Consider the following 16985-nt stretch of genomic DNA (forward strand, 5'->3'; position numbering starts at 1 on the left):
AAATAAAAATACAGCTGATCGACGACGGAGGAAGAAGTTTTGTTTCATTCGTGTCAGAAAATGGTGGTTTTGATCTAAATATGGCGAATGCTGCAAACCCTTTACCATATCTTAACAAAAGAGAATATGGGTTAATTTCTGATTTCAAGTCTCATTTATTTAACAAGCGACTTAATGCCGCTAAAAACTTATATCGCCGTGATTTAGTATGCCATTATGGGTGTGTAAATGCTATTGAATTTTCCAGCAATGGCGAATTGCTCGTATCAGGTAACTTTAATTAAAATTTCTTGCATTCAAATTTATTATAGATATTTCGATAGGTACACGATTAAATCCTGGCATTATCTTACAATAAGGCAATAGCGCTTTAAAAATCATTCTAGCAGTATTTCATGAACTATTCTTTGTTAAAATCAACCCTACATACAGTACAAACTTGGATGTTGTTGAGTTGATAACAACAGCGGCAATCAATATTTATTTACATTAAATATTGTATATCTGTTATAATTAAATGGAACCAGTCATGCATTCATCTTATATTTTGAATTAAATATTTATATTCTATAATTTGTATTTAAACAAAGAACAGCAACAACTAGTATTATATTTTCTTCTGAGGATTTCATTTTAGGATAATAAATTTCATGTTTCAACTAATTTGACCTTTTTTATGAAATTATTTTTTTGTTATATAATGTATAACACATAAAAGTTATACATTATATAACAAAAAATATTTTTTATTTATTCTACTTTATTAGGTATATTTCATGGTTTAGGTGGAGATGACCGGAGGGTTATGCTGTGGCAGTTTGGGCAAGCAATGCTCAACTGCAACAAGCCGGAGCCCATGAAGGCAGTGCACCAGTCCAACATCTTCTGTCTTGGCATCACAAGTGACAGCCAGAGGATATACTCTGGAGGAAATGATGATATTGTAAATAGTGAAATCTCACACTTAAAATGCATGCCTGAGGTTTAGTCAACAAACATATCAACCTACCTGAAATCATTGCAAATCAACCCTACCATCATTGCATAAAGTTATTTCACAGCAATTGACTGTATGTTGGGAAAAATACATTAAATCTTATGTGAATTTATATTTATATAATTAGTAGCAGCCCGTCTCTGCTTCGCTTGGTAAAATCTTAATAAATTTTACATCTAAACTTGTCTCAGGAATGACACTACCTATTAAAAAAACTTAAATCAAAATAAGCTTGTAGTTTTTAAGAATATTATTAATAATTGAGAATCAGACTTGTTGATTTGTAACCAGGTTATTGTGCACGACTTGGAGAGCAAATGTCCACTGGAGGTGCTACAGCACCAGCGGGCCGTGTGCAGCCTCAGCATCGACCCCATGAACGAGCGGGTGGTTGCCACGGCCGGCAATGATGGCAGACTGCTGCTGTTCGACACCAGGCAGTCTGTACATGGTGAGTAGAGTTTATATTATACACACCCTATTAATTTTAAAAGGAGATAGCACAATAAAACCCAACCCATGCTAAGTGGAGGAGAAAAATTAGGAAAGAATATACAAGGAAAAATGTCAGATGAGAAAGAACGACTAATCTCAAGCTTAAACAAAATTCTGAGTTAGGTCATGGCAGACAAATAACAATGTGGCTTGGCTGTGGATTTGATTAAAGTTGCATTTCCTGTGAAAAGAATCCCTGGTAATATCGCGCAGCCGGAAGGCATTCCACGGCGTGATGTTCCACCCGCAGCAAGTCGGCATCCTGGTGTCCGCCAACGCCCGCGATGGCGTCGCGTTGTGGGACCTCCGCTCGCCCAAGCAGTAAGTTTTAAAGCTTTTATTTAATTTACCCTGTTAGTATGTTAGTCAAATTTTACATGTTTAATTTGGCCTGTTTCCCAGTGACTTCAAATCAAATCCTATCAAAATCCTATTTCTAAATCCTATGCATAAGTATTGTCTAAAATTTAAACCCTTTCAAAGTAAAATATGGTCAAATTAAAGTTTCAGTATGTATAATACACTATGGACAAACTGTAGTACAATCACAAGTTAGTCTAGATATACATTTGAAAAATACTCAAGACTTTACATAAAAATAAATATGGAATTAGTTGAAACTTTATGAATGTATATTGCATTCTCTTAGCAACAGTCAGTACATAAATATTCCATTAATAGCTGGTCACAGAATTGTTATTGATACACATTAACATATCGATAATCCACACCACATGTCGCCACATTTGTTATACAATCCATGATTCATGACGATCAAAATAGACTGCATGTGGATTTTTTTAAATCCGTAAATAGATAAAACTTGTTTTATTTCCTATACCATAAGGTTGATTTTAAGTTACTCATGTTTCTGTAATTAAAAAACTATTAAGATCATAAATAAAAACACATACAAAAATACCGTGCATACCTGTTGAACATCACATCTATAAATAACAAACATCTATAATGTATATGAAGTGTTCACTTGAGCGTTTCTGAAGGCCTACCACGAAATGGCTCCCATACAAACTCTCAACTTGCCACTTCACTTGAATTGCTAACACTGGTGTCAGATTTTATTTAAGTTGCCTAAAGGCATCTGACACAACTTACTTGCCACTTACAGCCTGATCCTTAAAACAAGTAAAAATTGTACAATTTATTTACCAGCCCGGTACTTCGTTACGTGGGTAACAACGGGTCCGTACAGAATAGTATGAGCGTGCGCTTCAATGCGGCCGGGACGCACATCCTAGCGCTGCGCAGGCGCCTGGCTCCCGTACTATACGCTATACAGTCCCCGGAGCCCGTAGCGGAGTTCTACCATCAGGTATGAGTCTAGTTGATTGTATAATTATTTTACGACTTTGTTTGGAATGATATGAGCGCTTTCAACTCAGCCGGTATGCATGTACTAGCGCTGCGCAGGCGCCTGGCTCCCATACTATACGATATACACCACCCGGAACGTGTAGCGGAGTTACCTATACCCAAATAAATAGATTTTAATAGACTACACTACTTGTATATAATCTTTAACAGGACTATTACAACTCCTGCACGATGAAAAGCTGCTGCTTCGCTGGGGAAGGAGACCAGTACGTGTTGTCCGGCTCGGACGACTTTAACCTCTACATGTGGAAGATTCCAGCTGGCGGGGCCACTGGCTATGGTAATATTCATAACTATCACTACATTATAGCGGTGATGGTCCAGTAGTTAAGACCTTCCGCCTGTGATCTACAAGTCCCAGGTTCAAATACTACTCGTGCCACTACATGAGTTTGTACACCAATCTGACTCATGTATAGTTGTTTTCATCGACCACTTGCATCTGGTGAAGGGAAACATTGTGAAGAAACCTGCACACTGGTGGATAGTTTAGATCGCTAGTGTGTAAGCGACTAACTACCTGCCGCTAGATGGCGGTGGTTAGTCGTTAAAATCATGTCAGATGCCGGCGACTTGAATAAAATCTGACACCAGTGTTAGCAATAACACACTCGATGTAATATGTACATAATATAAAATTGTATGCTATGATCATTAAAACTACGCAACGGATTTTTATGCGGGTTTTTTTAATAGATGTGTAATTCATGTGGAAGGTTAAAGGTGTGTAATTTCTGATGGTTTTGCCCGTGCGTTACCCGGGAAGGGCCGTTAGTTAAAAAAAAAGTGTATTAACTTGCGTAGAATTCAAACATTCGTGGAATGAATCTTTGGAATTATGGTCGGGAAGGATTCATTGGTTCTATATTCATTATTTTTCTTCTTTAATGTGTTGTTTAGGCACTTAAACTGTGAACATAATCATAATACGTCATTTTATTGAAATATACGAGTACACTCTAAAAATCCATATATTATCACTTTACAAGTTATGTACTTTATATATTTTTTTGTGTTTTTTTACTTAAGTAATTTTCACACTACAACATTTAAAAAAAAATAATGTTTTAATGCAATTTTTGATGTTTTAGTATGGCATTTGAAGTGGCATTATTTTTGTTATAGATATAGAGCCTCACATCGTATTGTATGGCCACCGGTCGATCGTGAACCAAGTCCGCTACAACCCCCACTACTGCCTCATCGCGTCGTCCGGAGTCGAGAAAATTATCAAGGTATATTTTAAAAAATATATTCTTCCTCTAATTTGGGTCAATACAGGCGGGTTCACACTAATGCTACATTAAAACTTACGTAATCATTTTAGTGTATAAAAAGAAATGGAAATTAATACATTCGAAATGTTTACTATAACAAAAGTTAAAAGAAATATTTTAGCAACAAATGATTCTGGGGCAGATCAATGGATTAATTATACTCTTAAATGGTCCACCTGCTGTTTTTTTTTGGCAATGCGAATGCAAAATAATTAATCTGATATTGGATTAAGACATTTAATGATGAATAAATTCGGTTTATCCTCTGTAGGTGTGGTCAGCGATAGAATTCCCAGAGATGCGAGGAGCTTTACTAGAGGAGGCGCACTGCGACAACCCGCGGGAGATCTACAGCCACGAGGAGTATGTCTCTCTGGTGCACCACAGCGGGCAGGTGAGTTGACACGCTCGCTGGGAAATATCGCGCCTGGCGTGTTGTGCGACACGCATGGTTTATTCTCTATACTATTATTATATAGAGGTAAGCGTTATGTTTGAGGCGGGTAATCTCCGAAACAACCGAACCGATTTCAAAAATTCTTTCACCATTTGAAATGTACAATACCCAAGATTGCTATTCTTATTTATGTTTTGTTCAAAACATCGTGAACAAAATGTAACCGGCCAGCATTATATCCGCAGTACATATCGCACAACTACGCGGAACAGTCCACGAGCGAAGATCCTCGCATGATGGCGTTCTTCGACTCCCTCGTCCAGCGCGAGTTGGAATGCTTGGCAGAAGAAACTGACTCGTTGGACGGGTCTAGTTCTGTGGCCACCGTACACGACAACGACACGGAATCTTCAGACAGCGACCAGATTGTAGCAGATTTCCTGCAGTTACCGCCAAAACGAGGTAATAAATAGACTATTAAATTTTTACGTCTGCCGCCATATAACGAATACAATCACGTCAAAAATTAACGAGTACAATAAGGTAGTTACTACAGATATCAGTGAGAAAAAGTGTTTTTAAATACCTATACCAAACACAATCACACAATAAATAATATTGAGAAATCAGTGACATTTAATTATCGTGATTTATTATGTGAAAGCATTAAAATTATATTTAAACTTAATTATGTCATAACTTTATTTAAAACTGTGCGAACAAAAATTTTTTGTCATAAATGTATCTTTTTAACACACTTGAAATTTTACGGCTCTGGTATATTCGATGTCGTATGATACATACACGTGCATTGAACATTTGACTTTATGATCGCGCTCCGCTGACGCGTCGCTAGAAAGTCCTCGTATGTAATTTTCATTTCATATTCGCACACTTGTATCATAATGGTTCTATTATAATTTGTAATCCACTGTTACTTGGTTTTCATTTTTAGTTTTAAAATCTTTATTTTCAACAATTTTTAACAATTTTTATTTTCAGCAAATCCAAATGGCAGTCGCAATCAAAGGTGTTCAAATAGGCTCGCAAGACTTGTGGCGTCACGGTTTTCGAAAAACTTACGTTCACAGAAGCGTGGCTCTCTAAGGTAAGTGCTAAAAAAGTATTTATTACATTATCAAACATCGTGTTTACAAACATGTTTGTGAGGACTGTTTATATATATTTATTTACGTAAATACGTAGATTATTCTATGGTACCCCCCTCCCCTCACTTCACTATACGTCCCTGTTCGTTGTGTTACTCCAAAAATGTTGATCGGTTATCTCAGGATGGTAGTTTTTTTAATCAGCCAGCAGGCCAGCCAGCAGGGGCCCATTCTCTAGTGAATTGACTTTTTTTGTCTATAAATCAGACTCTACTCTACATAATACACTACTCTACATTCTTCTCTCTTTCATTTGGACGTTTTCCCGTTTGCTTCCATAGCTGTCGAGCAACATCTATTGAGTTAATCTATTTCAGGCGAAGCAAACAGTCTCGTAGCGCTCTAAGCAAATCGAGCGGGAAGTCTGCGGGCACGTCCAGCGCCAAGGGCAAGCTGGCGGGCGCGCGGCGCAGCCGGGGGCGCGGCCGGCCGCCCGCGCGCGCCCCCGCCCGCGCCCCCGCCCGCGCCCCCGTCCGCGCCCCCGCCAGCGCCCGCGCCCCCGCCCGCGCCCGCGCGCTCCCCGCCCGCTCCGCGCCCTCCAGCGAGCGCACAGACTCGGATGAACCTGAGCATTGCTTGTATCGGAACGCTGGCAGGGTGAGTGTGTGTTGAGTGTTGTCTTTAGGAATACCACATACGGGCGAAAAGTTGGGCAAAATTAGAAAAACAAAAACAGTATGTCGATGACCGATTTCAAAAATTCTTTCACAAATATGTAGTGTGGAATGTCTGGCCGTGGGCTGTTATCACGGTTTTTCTTTCCGTGGTAACTAAATTTGCAAAGTGAGTTAGGGAGCGTTCAAGTATTACGTGACGCAATTTTTTAAGATTTTTGACGCCCCTCCTCCCCTTGTAACGCACCATAACTTTTAACTGTAACCCTTTCTAATCCCCCTCCCACTCACTAAACGTTACGTAACACTCAAGTGACCATTTTTAGTCAGCATGAGAGCCTTTATAGGCCAAGAACAGGCCATGATACAAACCTGAGGGAGATTTTGAGGACATTACAGTATGAACATTATAAACTCACTTTAATAACACGACTACAGCAATGTGCTTCTGCATAAACAAATGAATACTGATAACGAAAACAACATTAAATGTTGTACAATACAATATAGGGATGCCCACTCTCTCTTACTTACTTTTTCAAATTCTATTACTTCTTAGATTCTATGATTTACAATTGTAGTATATCAATTTATGTTTCTATTTCAGATATCATTACGCAGACGTATGAATTTGTCAAGATCAGCAAAGAGGAAAAGCAAAGTCACTAGTTATAGGAAAATTATGAATATGAATTTACGAAGCAATGGTAAGCGAATTTGTATTAGATCATTCCATTAAATTGTAAATTGTTTTTATAATATAAATGAGGTTTCGTTTCATATTATTTTCAGGGGCAGCGGCACAAGACAGTGATAACAACAACTTTTCAAACTTTGATAATTTCGATGAAAATCTAGCTCTTCCTAGCACAAGCACTGGTCGGTACAATTTGTTTATTTTTAATGTTTCAAATATATTATTGAATGCCTTAGTAAAGTGTGAATGAACTCTTATTGTGCATTAGCAAGCACAATGAATGCATTTTGACTCCAAAAATCGACTATAACTACGATCTACGACGACTATGACTAACGATCGATTGACTAGTTGGAAAGTAGCCAATTGACGGCCTTCTTATTGTCAAATTAAACTTATTTTAAGATGTTTAAAGTTAATTTTATGTGTGTTTTTATTTCAATTTGCTTGTGTGTGGTTTTAGGTTATAGGGGTCAAAGTTCCGCAGCTCTATTCCGGATAGCAGAGGTGGATTCAGACGACGACCAGTCAGTGGGCAGCCGGCCCATCTCCCCTCGCAACCAGAACGGGAACCACAGCATCCCTTCCAACCTCATCAGCATAATCCCCACCCCCATCAACGGGTCTAGAGACTCCCTGGGCGATTCCCTTCGCGTTGAACCCCCACAGTCTGGAAGCAACAACTCTTCGCCTCCACCTGAAAATCGTCTGAGGATGAACCTAAGGAGAGTGCGACGGAATGGACGATTAAGTTTTCACAGATCCGATGATTCGAGTGAATCCCCCCCTCCCAAAGACACTGCAGAACGAGTCAGCACGTCACTTACTGAAAGGTTGTCCCTAAAAGTTGGTTACAACAGGACTGTCGCTCGACTCATGAATGAGACAAATGAAAGCGAATTAGAAAGCAGTTGTAGCACAGAGAGTAGTGTTTGGGCAGCTTCTGGGAGCATCGGGCTTGGCACTCCGGACAGCGGAGTGGGGACCGTAGTAGGAAGCAGCACGAGGCATTCGCAGCCTCCCGCGGACGAAGTCTCCGACGACCCCGATTATCAGGCGCTCAAGTTCCGACAACGAGTGAAGAAAGCACGCCGGAACTACAGAAACCATATGGACTCAGACTCGAATTGAATATAGACTTAAAATGTGTTCCGTATTATCCTAGTTGATCTACTGTAAGTGGTGACTATCCAACGACTGCATCTTCTATTGTTATAATTATAAAGTTGTTAAGGATTTTTCTAGTGTAGACACATGTGATTATGGGCCTCTGAATATATTACAAATTTTGCCCCTAATAACAGTTAATAGCAGGTTTACATGTCTATCTAAATCATAAAGATTTTGAATCTCATCTCTGCTAGAACTTTGATTGCTATAGTCTGTATATAAGTACGAAACCTAAAATAAATACTTATATTCAGAAGTGTAGTATATATAGAATTCACATCAAGGCACCAAGGAAAAGGATATTTGTCTGATATTTATCATAGAATTTATATGGAAGCCTATCATGGCCGGCTATATCTGTCATCTGATAGACAACTAGCTAAGACAGTCAGTCATACAAGTCCGATTGGTGAAAATTCTACAAAGTTTTTTATTTTCTATAGTTTATTATTATGAAAACATTATGTGATCTATTGATTATATATTATCAAGTAACTTTATTAGTTTTAAGATACATCATAAATGCTGATGTCCTCTGTAAAGGTTGTATAAATAAATGCTGCTGTAATAAATACACTGACAAAATATATTTTAACAGCTTTTATTTACCGGTGCCGTGTAACCGAAAGGTGAAACAAAACCTTTCGGTTAGACGGCACCGGTTATATGGTTCTACTTTTTTGAGTGAAAATTGATTGATCAAATCATAACATTGTCGCTTCAAATCTTTGATTCTATTATGATTATAAGTATATAATCATAATAGAATCAAATACCTAGTAAGGTATTGTCCTATCAATACGTATGTGCCTACATTAGCAGAATTCAATAAACGTGATATTTTTAAAGGATAAATGTTAGAATACTTTTTATTGAAATGAACTGAATGTTAGATTAATACAAATATGCCACCATATGCAGGTAGTCTTAATACCATATACAGTAGTATACTTAATACAATTTTAAAAATAGGTGTAATATGACTACAATGCAGCCCTATAGCAACGTAGTCTCTCTGTCCTACAGACAGCACAGCACTCAAGGAATGTAACTTTGGATATATAAATCAAGCTGAAAAAAAACTAATGTCAAGATGTAATGTCATTGTCAAACGAACTTTATATGTATGAACTTTTTATAGGTTACCTTAAAATAGATTAGATTTAGTAGATTTTAGATTCTGATTAGAGTGAAAGATATAATGGATGGAATAACAGTTTATAATAATTTTTTGAGTGTCCACTTGCCCCAGTTGTTATTATCAAACGTTCCTGAACATTTCTGGCATACACTGTGTAAGAAAGTTGAACATAATATATTTGATTCCGGTTCAACGTTCCAACTATTGGAAATAGATTATGAAGACTCTGAAATTATGCCTTACGATCCTTTATGGAGTGTGGTGCCTACAAGAGATATCGAACGTTCAGATCCCAACCATATATACTTAGTAGATCATGCTTGGACATTCCAAGCAAATAGTGTCAAAACCAATCTAAGAAATATACCCAGTCTTCTGGAAAGGATGTGTGCTATGATGAAAGTGACTGGAGAAACAACAGAGGAAAAGATTGAAAGAGTATCACATAGTGTATGGAGGTATGCACACACATATGCTCTTGGTGGCAGTGATTTTTCTGCAGAAGACAGAGTACCAGTATGGTATGTGTTAGATGAGTTGGGCTCAGGTATTTTGCATTCAGATAATCCAAATTTCAGAGCTGTGCCTTTTATGCATATTCCATCACAAATGACATATACTATATTGTTCCCCATACAGGATGTTGAGGAAGGTGAATCTATAACAAGAAATTATGTTGAAGGAAATTACTCAGACCCTCTACAAAGAGAAGCTATGCTAATTCCTTGGAAGTGCTATGAGAATTTTGATGATGACTACACTCAAGAGGAGCCCAATTCAGGTTATTTTCTTGAGGGTCATGTTGTTGAAGATTTACCCGATTTAGAAATATTATGTACAAATGAAACTTCTACACCTGATAAGTTGAAAGTGTTTTCACATTATGAGTTTATCAATGAGCATCTTACAGCACCCGAGTTTGAGATAGTACAGAATGAAAATGATGCTGATATAGTCTGGTTTACAGATCATTTCAAATCATTCAAAGAATTCAGTACTAGTAGCCCAAATAAATTTGTAAATCAATTCCCATTTGAATATGTTATTACTATTAAAGATTTGCTAGCAATCGTTTCTAGAAGGTGTGCTAAGAAATGTGATAAACTTGGTGTATTGGAAACTAGTCCTGCGTGGTTACCCACTACATTCAATATGAAGACCGAACTCTCAAAATTTGTGGCTTATTACATGCAGAGAAAAAATGCTGGCTTGGACAACTATTGGATCTGTAAACCATACAATCTTGCAAGAGGTTTAGATACATATATCACTGATGACTTGTATTTTATGTGTCGTCTACCCCAGAGTGGACCTAAAATTGCACAGAAGTATATTGAGAAACCAGTATTGTTTGAGCGACCCGACATTGGGCTGGTGAAGTTTGATATTCGATATGTGATTTTATTGACATCAGTAAATCCTACTGAAGTTTACATTTACAATAATTTCTTTTTGAGATTTTCAAATAAACCATTTGCATTAAATAATTTTGAAGATTATGAGCAGCATTTTACGGTTATGAATTACACAGAGAGTGCGTTGTACAGAATGTTATGTGCTGAATTTAAGGAGTCATGGGCTCAACAAAACACAAATTATAGTTGGGATGATGTAGAAAAGTCTATATTTCAAATGATTTCAGAGGTATTTACAGCTGCCACTAGTGTAGAACCCCCATGTGGTATTGGAAAAAGTCCTCAATCCAGAGCTTTATATGCTGCAGATATAATGTTGAAGTGGCAGAAAGTAGATGATGACATGCAAATTCAACCTCAGTTGTTGGAAATAAATTGGATGCCAGACTGTCGCCGAGCATGTGAATATTACCCCAACTTTTATAATGATATTTTTTCTGTCATGTTCCTAAATAAAGATGTGGACACCTGTACAAAGATTTTGTAAGAGCAGAGACTAATCTTAACTAGTCATATAAATGCGAAAGTTTGTTACCTCTTCACACATTATCTATTTGGACAGATTGTTATGAAATTCGGTAAATGGGTAGAAAATAACCTGGAATAACAATTAGGGTACTTTTTATCCCGAAATTCCCATGCGAGCGAAGCCCCGGGGCGCAGCTACTCTGCTTTATATTTAAGTATTCCAGATTGTACTGGCCAGTATTATCCAGATTGTAGTCACAAATTATTTTAGTGCTAGTGTTTTACATTTAAGTATTCAAGTCTGCATTCACAAGTATTTACTCAAACTTTTTTACTTTTACATTATTGTTGATGAATATATGGAAATGTGTTCTTAAGACTGGTATTTTATTTTAATTATATATAAATCACATTGTACATAATTCAAAGAATAATTATTGTAATATTTAGTTATATTTACCTATCAGGTTTATATCACTTAACAGATTGCTTGATTTTATAAATATGCAAGAAACAAAACATTCACTAATTCTTCTGTACTATCATATGATCATCATCTCGGATGTAACCAAATGGGTTCTCTTTGGACACATCTCTGCTACTAAGTAACAGCAGGATCAGCACGACAGCAATCACAACAAACAGTAGGATCCAGTAACGCCTGTAGATGCCGCCTGCTCGCCTCACTCGTGAAGATGGCAGTGTGTTCCTGAAAAAAATATTGTAAATACATATAACTAAAATTCACAGATTTGCACTTGAAATTGAGTAAGACAAGAAGATTTTTTAGATGTAAGAATGAGAACTACTCTTTCTGACCTCAGTTCCCTAATTTATTACCATAATTTTAATGAGTATTCAAGAACAACACTTCAACTTACTTCCACCATCTACTAATCCAGGCAAATGTTGACTTCTGTTTATATTTATTCTCATCGTGATCAAAGTTGCTTGATGCCTTGAATTGATCCAGAGGCTTAAATGATTTTCTTGGGGCTTGACCTCCTACAAATTTATAAGAAAATTATGTACATCATTATTGGGATCTTCATAAAAACATTATGGTAAACAGCTTTTAAAATAAGCTTTATAGACTAGGAAGTTAATTTATCTTAAACTAGTATCTAGTTCTCACTCTCTAATAAGACACAGGTTTTATTATGGTCTTACTTTACTTTCTACTACTTTCCTCAAGAATTAGGCCATGTATCAGATGATGAGATTTTTAAAGATATCTAATTAGAGCTCTTAGAGAGTTTTAAATGCATAGTTAATTTGCATAATATCTTAGGATAGTCATTTGCATGTAGAACAAGTTCAAGCCCAAAGCTGTTTTATCAACTTTATGGAAGAGGTTCTTTTAAATATACCTTGTAAACTGTCACTCCTCTTAACAGATGTACTGTCGTACACATCTGGCATCTGGACAATGGAATGTGGTGTGCCATTAGCTGCTCTACTACTGGACTCATCATCGCTGGCCCCAACCGGGGTGCCACGCTGGCTATCTACAGAACTTGAGTAGTATTGTTTATCTGTGGGTGATGTGCTTCGTCTCCCTGCTGCTCCCTTTAAGTCTTGGTCTTCTGACAACTAAAATTATACCATATTGTTTTAGAATTATTATAAATGGAATGTTTCATGCATATGTGTTTTGGACATTTTAGAGGTTACAATGATTTGTTCAGGATAGACATGATAAACGGCAAGATCCCAGCATTGTTCTATTTGATGTTGTTGTTTATATTAACATTATGTGCTAACAAAAAATATAAATAAAAGCTGACCAATGGTAGGCCAAGTCCAGCTCGGGCCCAATTCACTCCAGCAAGTTTCTCTCGGAGCACATCAGCCACGGGAGAGACTAGGTTTGGCGGAGGAAACACCGGTGTCGTACAGGATGGGCACTGGTAGCCGGCGGGAGCAGTGGTTTGCGGCAGGGCGCGGTACCGGGACTCCGCACATGACCAATGGAACACATCTGACAAAATTATATTTGAATTATAAACTACCCGATTAACGAGCGATAAAAGAGAATTTTATATTACTTACGATAACAAGTTAAACGTATGCATTCGCCTTCACTTAAATTTTTTGTGCATATTTCACATATGGGATTGTAATCACTATCTCGCAGCCACTGCAAGTACGATTGAACGATACACTGGAAAAATAAATAATTTGTTTGTAATAAGCGATTTGTTCGAGTAAATAGTTTTTTATTCATTATTTGTCAAGAAATGAAATTACTTTTGGGTGGTTCGTCACCATACAATATTCGCAAACATTCACACCATGTTCAAAACAAAACTGATTTGTCACTCTTCTTTTTGGGCACTTGCATAGACCCATCTTGCCTTTGTTGCAGCAGGTTATTATCAATAGTAGATATTGCAGAAAAATCCATAAATTAATATAAACGCAGAAAAATATTAAAACACGGAACGGAAAAGCAAACAAGAACAGAATTAAACGTCAGCCACGTTTATTGACGTTGTCAAAATTAGTTTTTTTTTTGTTATTGTATAGCGTTCCGTTCTATTATTCATTTCGTCAACGTGCAAAGAAACCTAACTGGTTTCTTCTTCTCTGTGTATGAAATTTGGTATATATTCATAACTGCTACCTACTATTTATCTAGTAAAAACAGTCAGATTTCTGATTTCGGGAGAAGAAAAAAATTTTTTACTTATCTATATTATTTTGCTTCTATCATTAAAGTTACAATACAACCTACCTATCACTGTCATTATCATGTCCTTTCTTGTCAATGAAACGTGAAATCGTCGTAACATTCACTTTACAAACACAAAATAGAATAAAAGCTAGAGGCAGAAAGACATTCTGCCTCAGCTTCTAATAATGGCCTTAAAATTATTATATCTGAAAAATCTTGTTGCTAAACCAGTCAATGTTTTGCTAAAGCAATCTTCTTTACAGACAAACACTTCTAACCTAAAAGTCTTCAGTACAACACCTATAGCCTATGTAAATTTCTTCAACAAATGTAAGTTCACGAATATAAAATTTTATATAAATAGGTAGATCTGCATTATTTATTATACTTTGTCTTCTTAAGAGTGCCAACTATTTGTACTTAATTTTATTCAGTGCCTGCGGAAAAGTTATGGAAGTCCGTAACTTCTGTCAGTAATGCTGGTGCAAAGAAAGGTCGTGGTAAGGGTGCCGGGCGAATCCGGATTCGTGACTTGAATCGCGGCCAAATGATCGGAGTCGGCAGAGTCAATATGCTCTGGCCTGGTCTCTCTGCGCCCGTTATACGAGGCAGAGAATTACTTAAGCAACAGAGGTTGCCCGATGACCCCGAGAGGTATGAAATTAATATTCTTGTAGTTGTATAGGCGAGTGTCGTGGCCATTATGTGGAATGTAACACACACAACTTACTTTGCTATATTAGTTGATTGATGGGACTCTCCAATGAAACATGCTGGATTTAATTGCATTCAGTGATGTAAGCTTATGCCATTGTCTCTGCATACAGTAAGTTTGTCAATTTTGAATCTACTACATTTAATTTTTCTCATTTTAGAATGGAAAAACTAACAAAATTGAGAGACTCAATGACAAAATTCCGTCGTTTAAAGTTAAGCCCTATCGAAAGAGGTTGGTCTGGAAGTCGAATGCCAGGGCGCAGTATTGGACCTCCTGACCCCATTGGGGAAGGTACATTTTTATTTTATAATAATAATATAATTTCTTTATTCAGACCATTAGTCCATTTTTGTTAGTAACAATGAAACTTTAACCTATTATTAGTAAATACAAACACAGAAAAAATTAAAATACACAAAACACCCATCATTTATGTAATCATTTAATATATAATATGAAAAAGGAAAACGAGGTAGGTACTTACTACAATGACTATATTATACTTTCATTTATTGCAGATGAATTTGTTGGTTTTGACACCAAAGTGTTGCAACTAAGGTCACTGTTGCTTATGAAAGGAAGTCTTGGAAGAACTAGGAATTTCCAGGCTATGGTAAATATTTTATACTATTACTGTTCTAATTAAAAAAGAACATCTAGATTACACTCAGCTCTATTGGGCAGGGAAGTGAGCTTCCCAGTGGGCAGCATGAGTTATGTAAATAGGTTACTCGCGCTGTCACTGCTCATGTCACTGCCACTGCCTGGCACACACAGGAGTGGAGTAGTGAAAATATTTTTAGAACTGAAGAATATGAAGGCTGAGTGTAAATACTCGCGTCATTATTGCCGCAGAAGTATTTAGGAAAATATTTCCTGCAGCAGCAGGAGAAGTGACAGTGGGCTGAGGGTAAATGTAATGATTCTTTATATTGAAAACAAAAACTATAATTGAAATCCTTATGAGATTAATAATAACTTTATACTTGTAAAAATACATTTTTGTAAGTTAAATTTCTTATAAATTTCAGGTTGTCACTGGCAATGGCCAAGGACTAGCTGGCTTTGGTCTAGGGACTGCCAAGGAAGCACCAGCTGCCTTGAGGAAAGCCAAGAATAGGGCTGGACAGAAGTTGATGAATTTTGAAATTTACAATGGGCATTCTAGTAAGATTATTTATTAATCATTAGTTGAAGCAGAGAGAACTGTAGTAGTATAACTATTACTGTAGGAAATAGCCTATTGGCATTTACTAAAATTATTTGATTAGATATGGTTGTAGACTTTTTTCGAGAATTTATTCATCAGATAAAAACTTTATGAGATTTCATAATTTTCATTAAATTTCCAGTTTTCCATGACTTCTACACAGCATTTGGAAAAACAAAAATATTTGTTAAGAAGAAGAATGAAGGATATGGTTTGGTTTGCCACAGAGCTATTAGGGAGATCTGCAAGGCCATTGGTATCAAAGACATTTGGGCCAAAGTAGAGGGCTCCAAGAATTTGCAGCATATTGTCAAGGCTTTCTTTATTGGCTTACTGCAACAGGTATGTTTTAATATAATATCTTTAGTTACACTCAATCACTTGCTGCATTTATAGATTTATTTAGGTATTTATAGGTTTCGCAAGCAAAACTTTATGTAATGTTATCAATTTCCTGGGGGAAATTGACTATATCCATACAATGTGATGAGGTAATAAACTCACTTCCACATTTATAAATTAAGTTGGGAGACTCTGTAGTGTGGTATGTACCTTTATTGGCAATGTTGATGAAATGGTTATGCCACTTCTTTCCCCTAATTTACAAACTAGGTGCAGGTTTCCTCATCTTTCCTTCTTGGGAAGCAAGTGCTATATGTTAGTGGCAAGTGATATATGAGAAATAAAAATCGGTTTTATTACAGAGAAACCATCAACAATTAGCTGAAGAGAAGAAATTGCACCTAGTGGAGTACAGAGCTGAAAATTCGTATTACCCCAAAGTGGTGGCCAGCCCTAGCGTGGTCCGCACTAAAGAGGAGATCCCGAAAGACGAAACATTAGATTTCACACACTATGTCATGAACGATAGAGTTATATTGAAGAGGAAAAAGTTCCCAAGGTTCTATGAGACTATGCCTCATTACAAGATTTATTTAAAGAAGTATGAGAAATACAGAAATCATGAGAGGATTCGTCTAAACCTGAAAGTGGAATATGGAGAGGTGAAGAGCTTCTTGACGGACCGGTACCCGAAGGAAGAAAATAAGGAGACATAGATGTGTAACCAATATTTGTATAGACTAGTTTTAATGTTAATAAACACGTTAAATTATTTAATTTGTTTAATTTAGACTTCATAGAGA

The 16985-nt window shown here is 36.8% G+C and overlaps 4 protein-coding genes across 4 annotated transcripts; 3 read left to right on the plus strand and 1 right to left on the minus strand.

Moving 5' to 3' along the window:
* Positions 1–8: 8 nt before the first annotated feature.
* Positions 9–8800, plus strand: LOC128677195 (uncharacterized protein). Its single transcript, XM_053757874.2, has 14 exons — positions 9–270; positions 786–943; positions 1289–1448; positions 1684–1813; positions 2666–2825; positions 3038–3167; positions 4013–4122; positions 4436–4558; positions 4807–5023; positions 5564–5669; positions 6048–6327; positions 6952–7051; positions 7137–7223; positions 7505–8800. Exons 1-14 carry the CDS (start codon positions 81–83, stop codon positions 8170–8172), a joined length of 2619 nt encoding a protein of 872 aa, XP_053613849.1. The 5' UTR covers positions 9–80; the 3' UTR covers positions 8173–8800.
* Positions 8801–9759: 959 nt separating this feature from the next.
* Positions 9760–11612, plus strand: TTLL12 (Tubulin tyrosine ligase-like 12). Its single transcript, XM_053757875.2, has 2 exons — positions 9760–9899; positions 9992–11612. Exons 1-2 carry the CDS (start codon positions 9885–9887, stop codon positions 11252–11254), a joined length of 1278 nt encoding a protein of 425 aa, XP_053613850.1. The 5' UTR covers positions 9760–9884; the 3' UTR covers positions 11255–11612.
* Positions 11606–13736, minus strand: LOC128677199 (uncharacterized protein). The gene is made up of 6 exons (XM_053757879.1): positions 13486–13736; positions 13288–13399; positions 13023–13216; positions 12606–12828; positions 12117–12240; positions 11606–11944 (listed from the first exon to the last, which is right to left on the minus strand). The coding sequence occupies exons 1-6, from the start codon at positions 13585–13587 to the stop codon at positions 11761–11763; spliced, it is 939 nt and encodes a 312-aa protein (XP_053613854.1). The 5' UTR covers positions 13588–13736; the 3' UTR covers positions 11606–11760.
* A 246-nt stretch (positions 13737–13982) lies between these two features.
* On the plus strand, positions 13983–16955 carry LOC128677197 (small ribosomal subunit protein uS5m). Its single transcript, XM_053757876.2, has 7 exons — positions 13983–14242; positions 14347–14566; positions 14788–14921; positions 15149–15243; positions 15662–15797; positions 15983–16182; positions 16545–16955. The coding sequence occupies exons 1-7, from the start codon at positions 14098–14100 to the stop codon at positions 16896–16898; spliced, it is 1284 nt and encodes a 427-aa protein (XP_053613851.1). The 5' UTR covers positions 13983–14097; the 3' UTR covers positions 16899–16955.
* The last annotated feature ends 30 nt before the right edge of the window (positions 16956–16985 follow it).

Source organism: Plodia interpunctella, chromosome 17 (genome assembly GCF_027563975.2).
Source record: "Plodia interpunctella isolate USDA-ARS_2022_Savannah chromosome 17, ilPloInte3.2, whole genome shotgun sequence".
Classification (NCBI taxonomy): domain Eukaryota; kingdom Metazoa; phylum Arthropoda; class Insecta; order Lepidoptera; family Pyralidae; genus Plodia; species Plodia interpunctella.

Excerpts from the sequence above, each read along its gene's own strand:
- LOC128677195 (XM_053757874.2), top strand. The coding sequence starts at position 81 with ATGGCGAATGCTGCAAACCCTTTACCATATCTTAACAAAAGAGAATAT. Across the intron at positions 1,814-2,665 it reads GACCTCCGCTCGCCCAAGCA|CCCGGTACTTCGTTACGTGG; the intron begins GTAAGTTTTAAA and ends TTTATTTACCAG. Across the intron at positions 3,168-4,012 it reads TGGCGGGGCCACTGGCTATG|ATATAGAGCCTCACATCGTA; the intron begins GTAATATTCATA and ends TTTTTGTTATAG.
- LOC128677199 (XM_053757879.1), bottom strand. The coding sequence starts at position 13,587 with ATGGGTCTATGCAAGTGCCCAAAAAGAAGAGTGACAAATCAGTTTTGT. Across the intron at positions 13,400-13,485 it reads TGGTGACGAACCACCCAAAA|TGTATCGTTCAATCGTACTT; the intron begins GTAATTTCATTT and ends TTATTTTTCCAG. Across the intron at positions 11,945-12,116 it reads TGGATTAGTAGATGGTGGAA|GAACACACTGCCATCTTCAC; the intron begins GTAAGTTGAAGT and ends TATTTTTTTCAG.
- LOC128677197 (XM_053757876.2), top strand. The coding sequence starts at position 14,098 with ATGGCCTTAAAATTATTATATCTGAAAAATCTTGTTGCTAAACCAGTC. Across the intron at positions 15,798-15,982 it reads AATTTACAATGGGCATTCTA|TTTTCCATGACTTCTACACA; the intron begins GTAAGATTATTT and ends TTAAATTTCCAG. Across the intron at positions 16,183-16,544 it reads TTATTGGCTTACTGCAACAG|AGAAACCATCAACAATTAGC; the intron begins GTATGTTTTAAT and ends GTTTTATTACAG.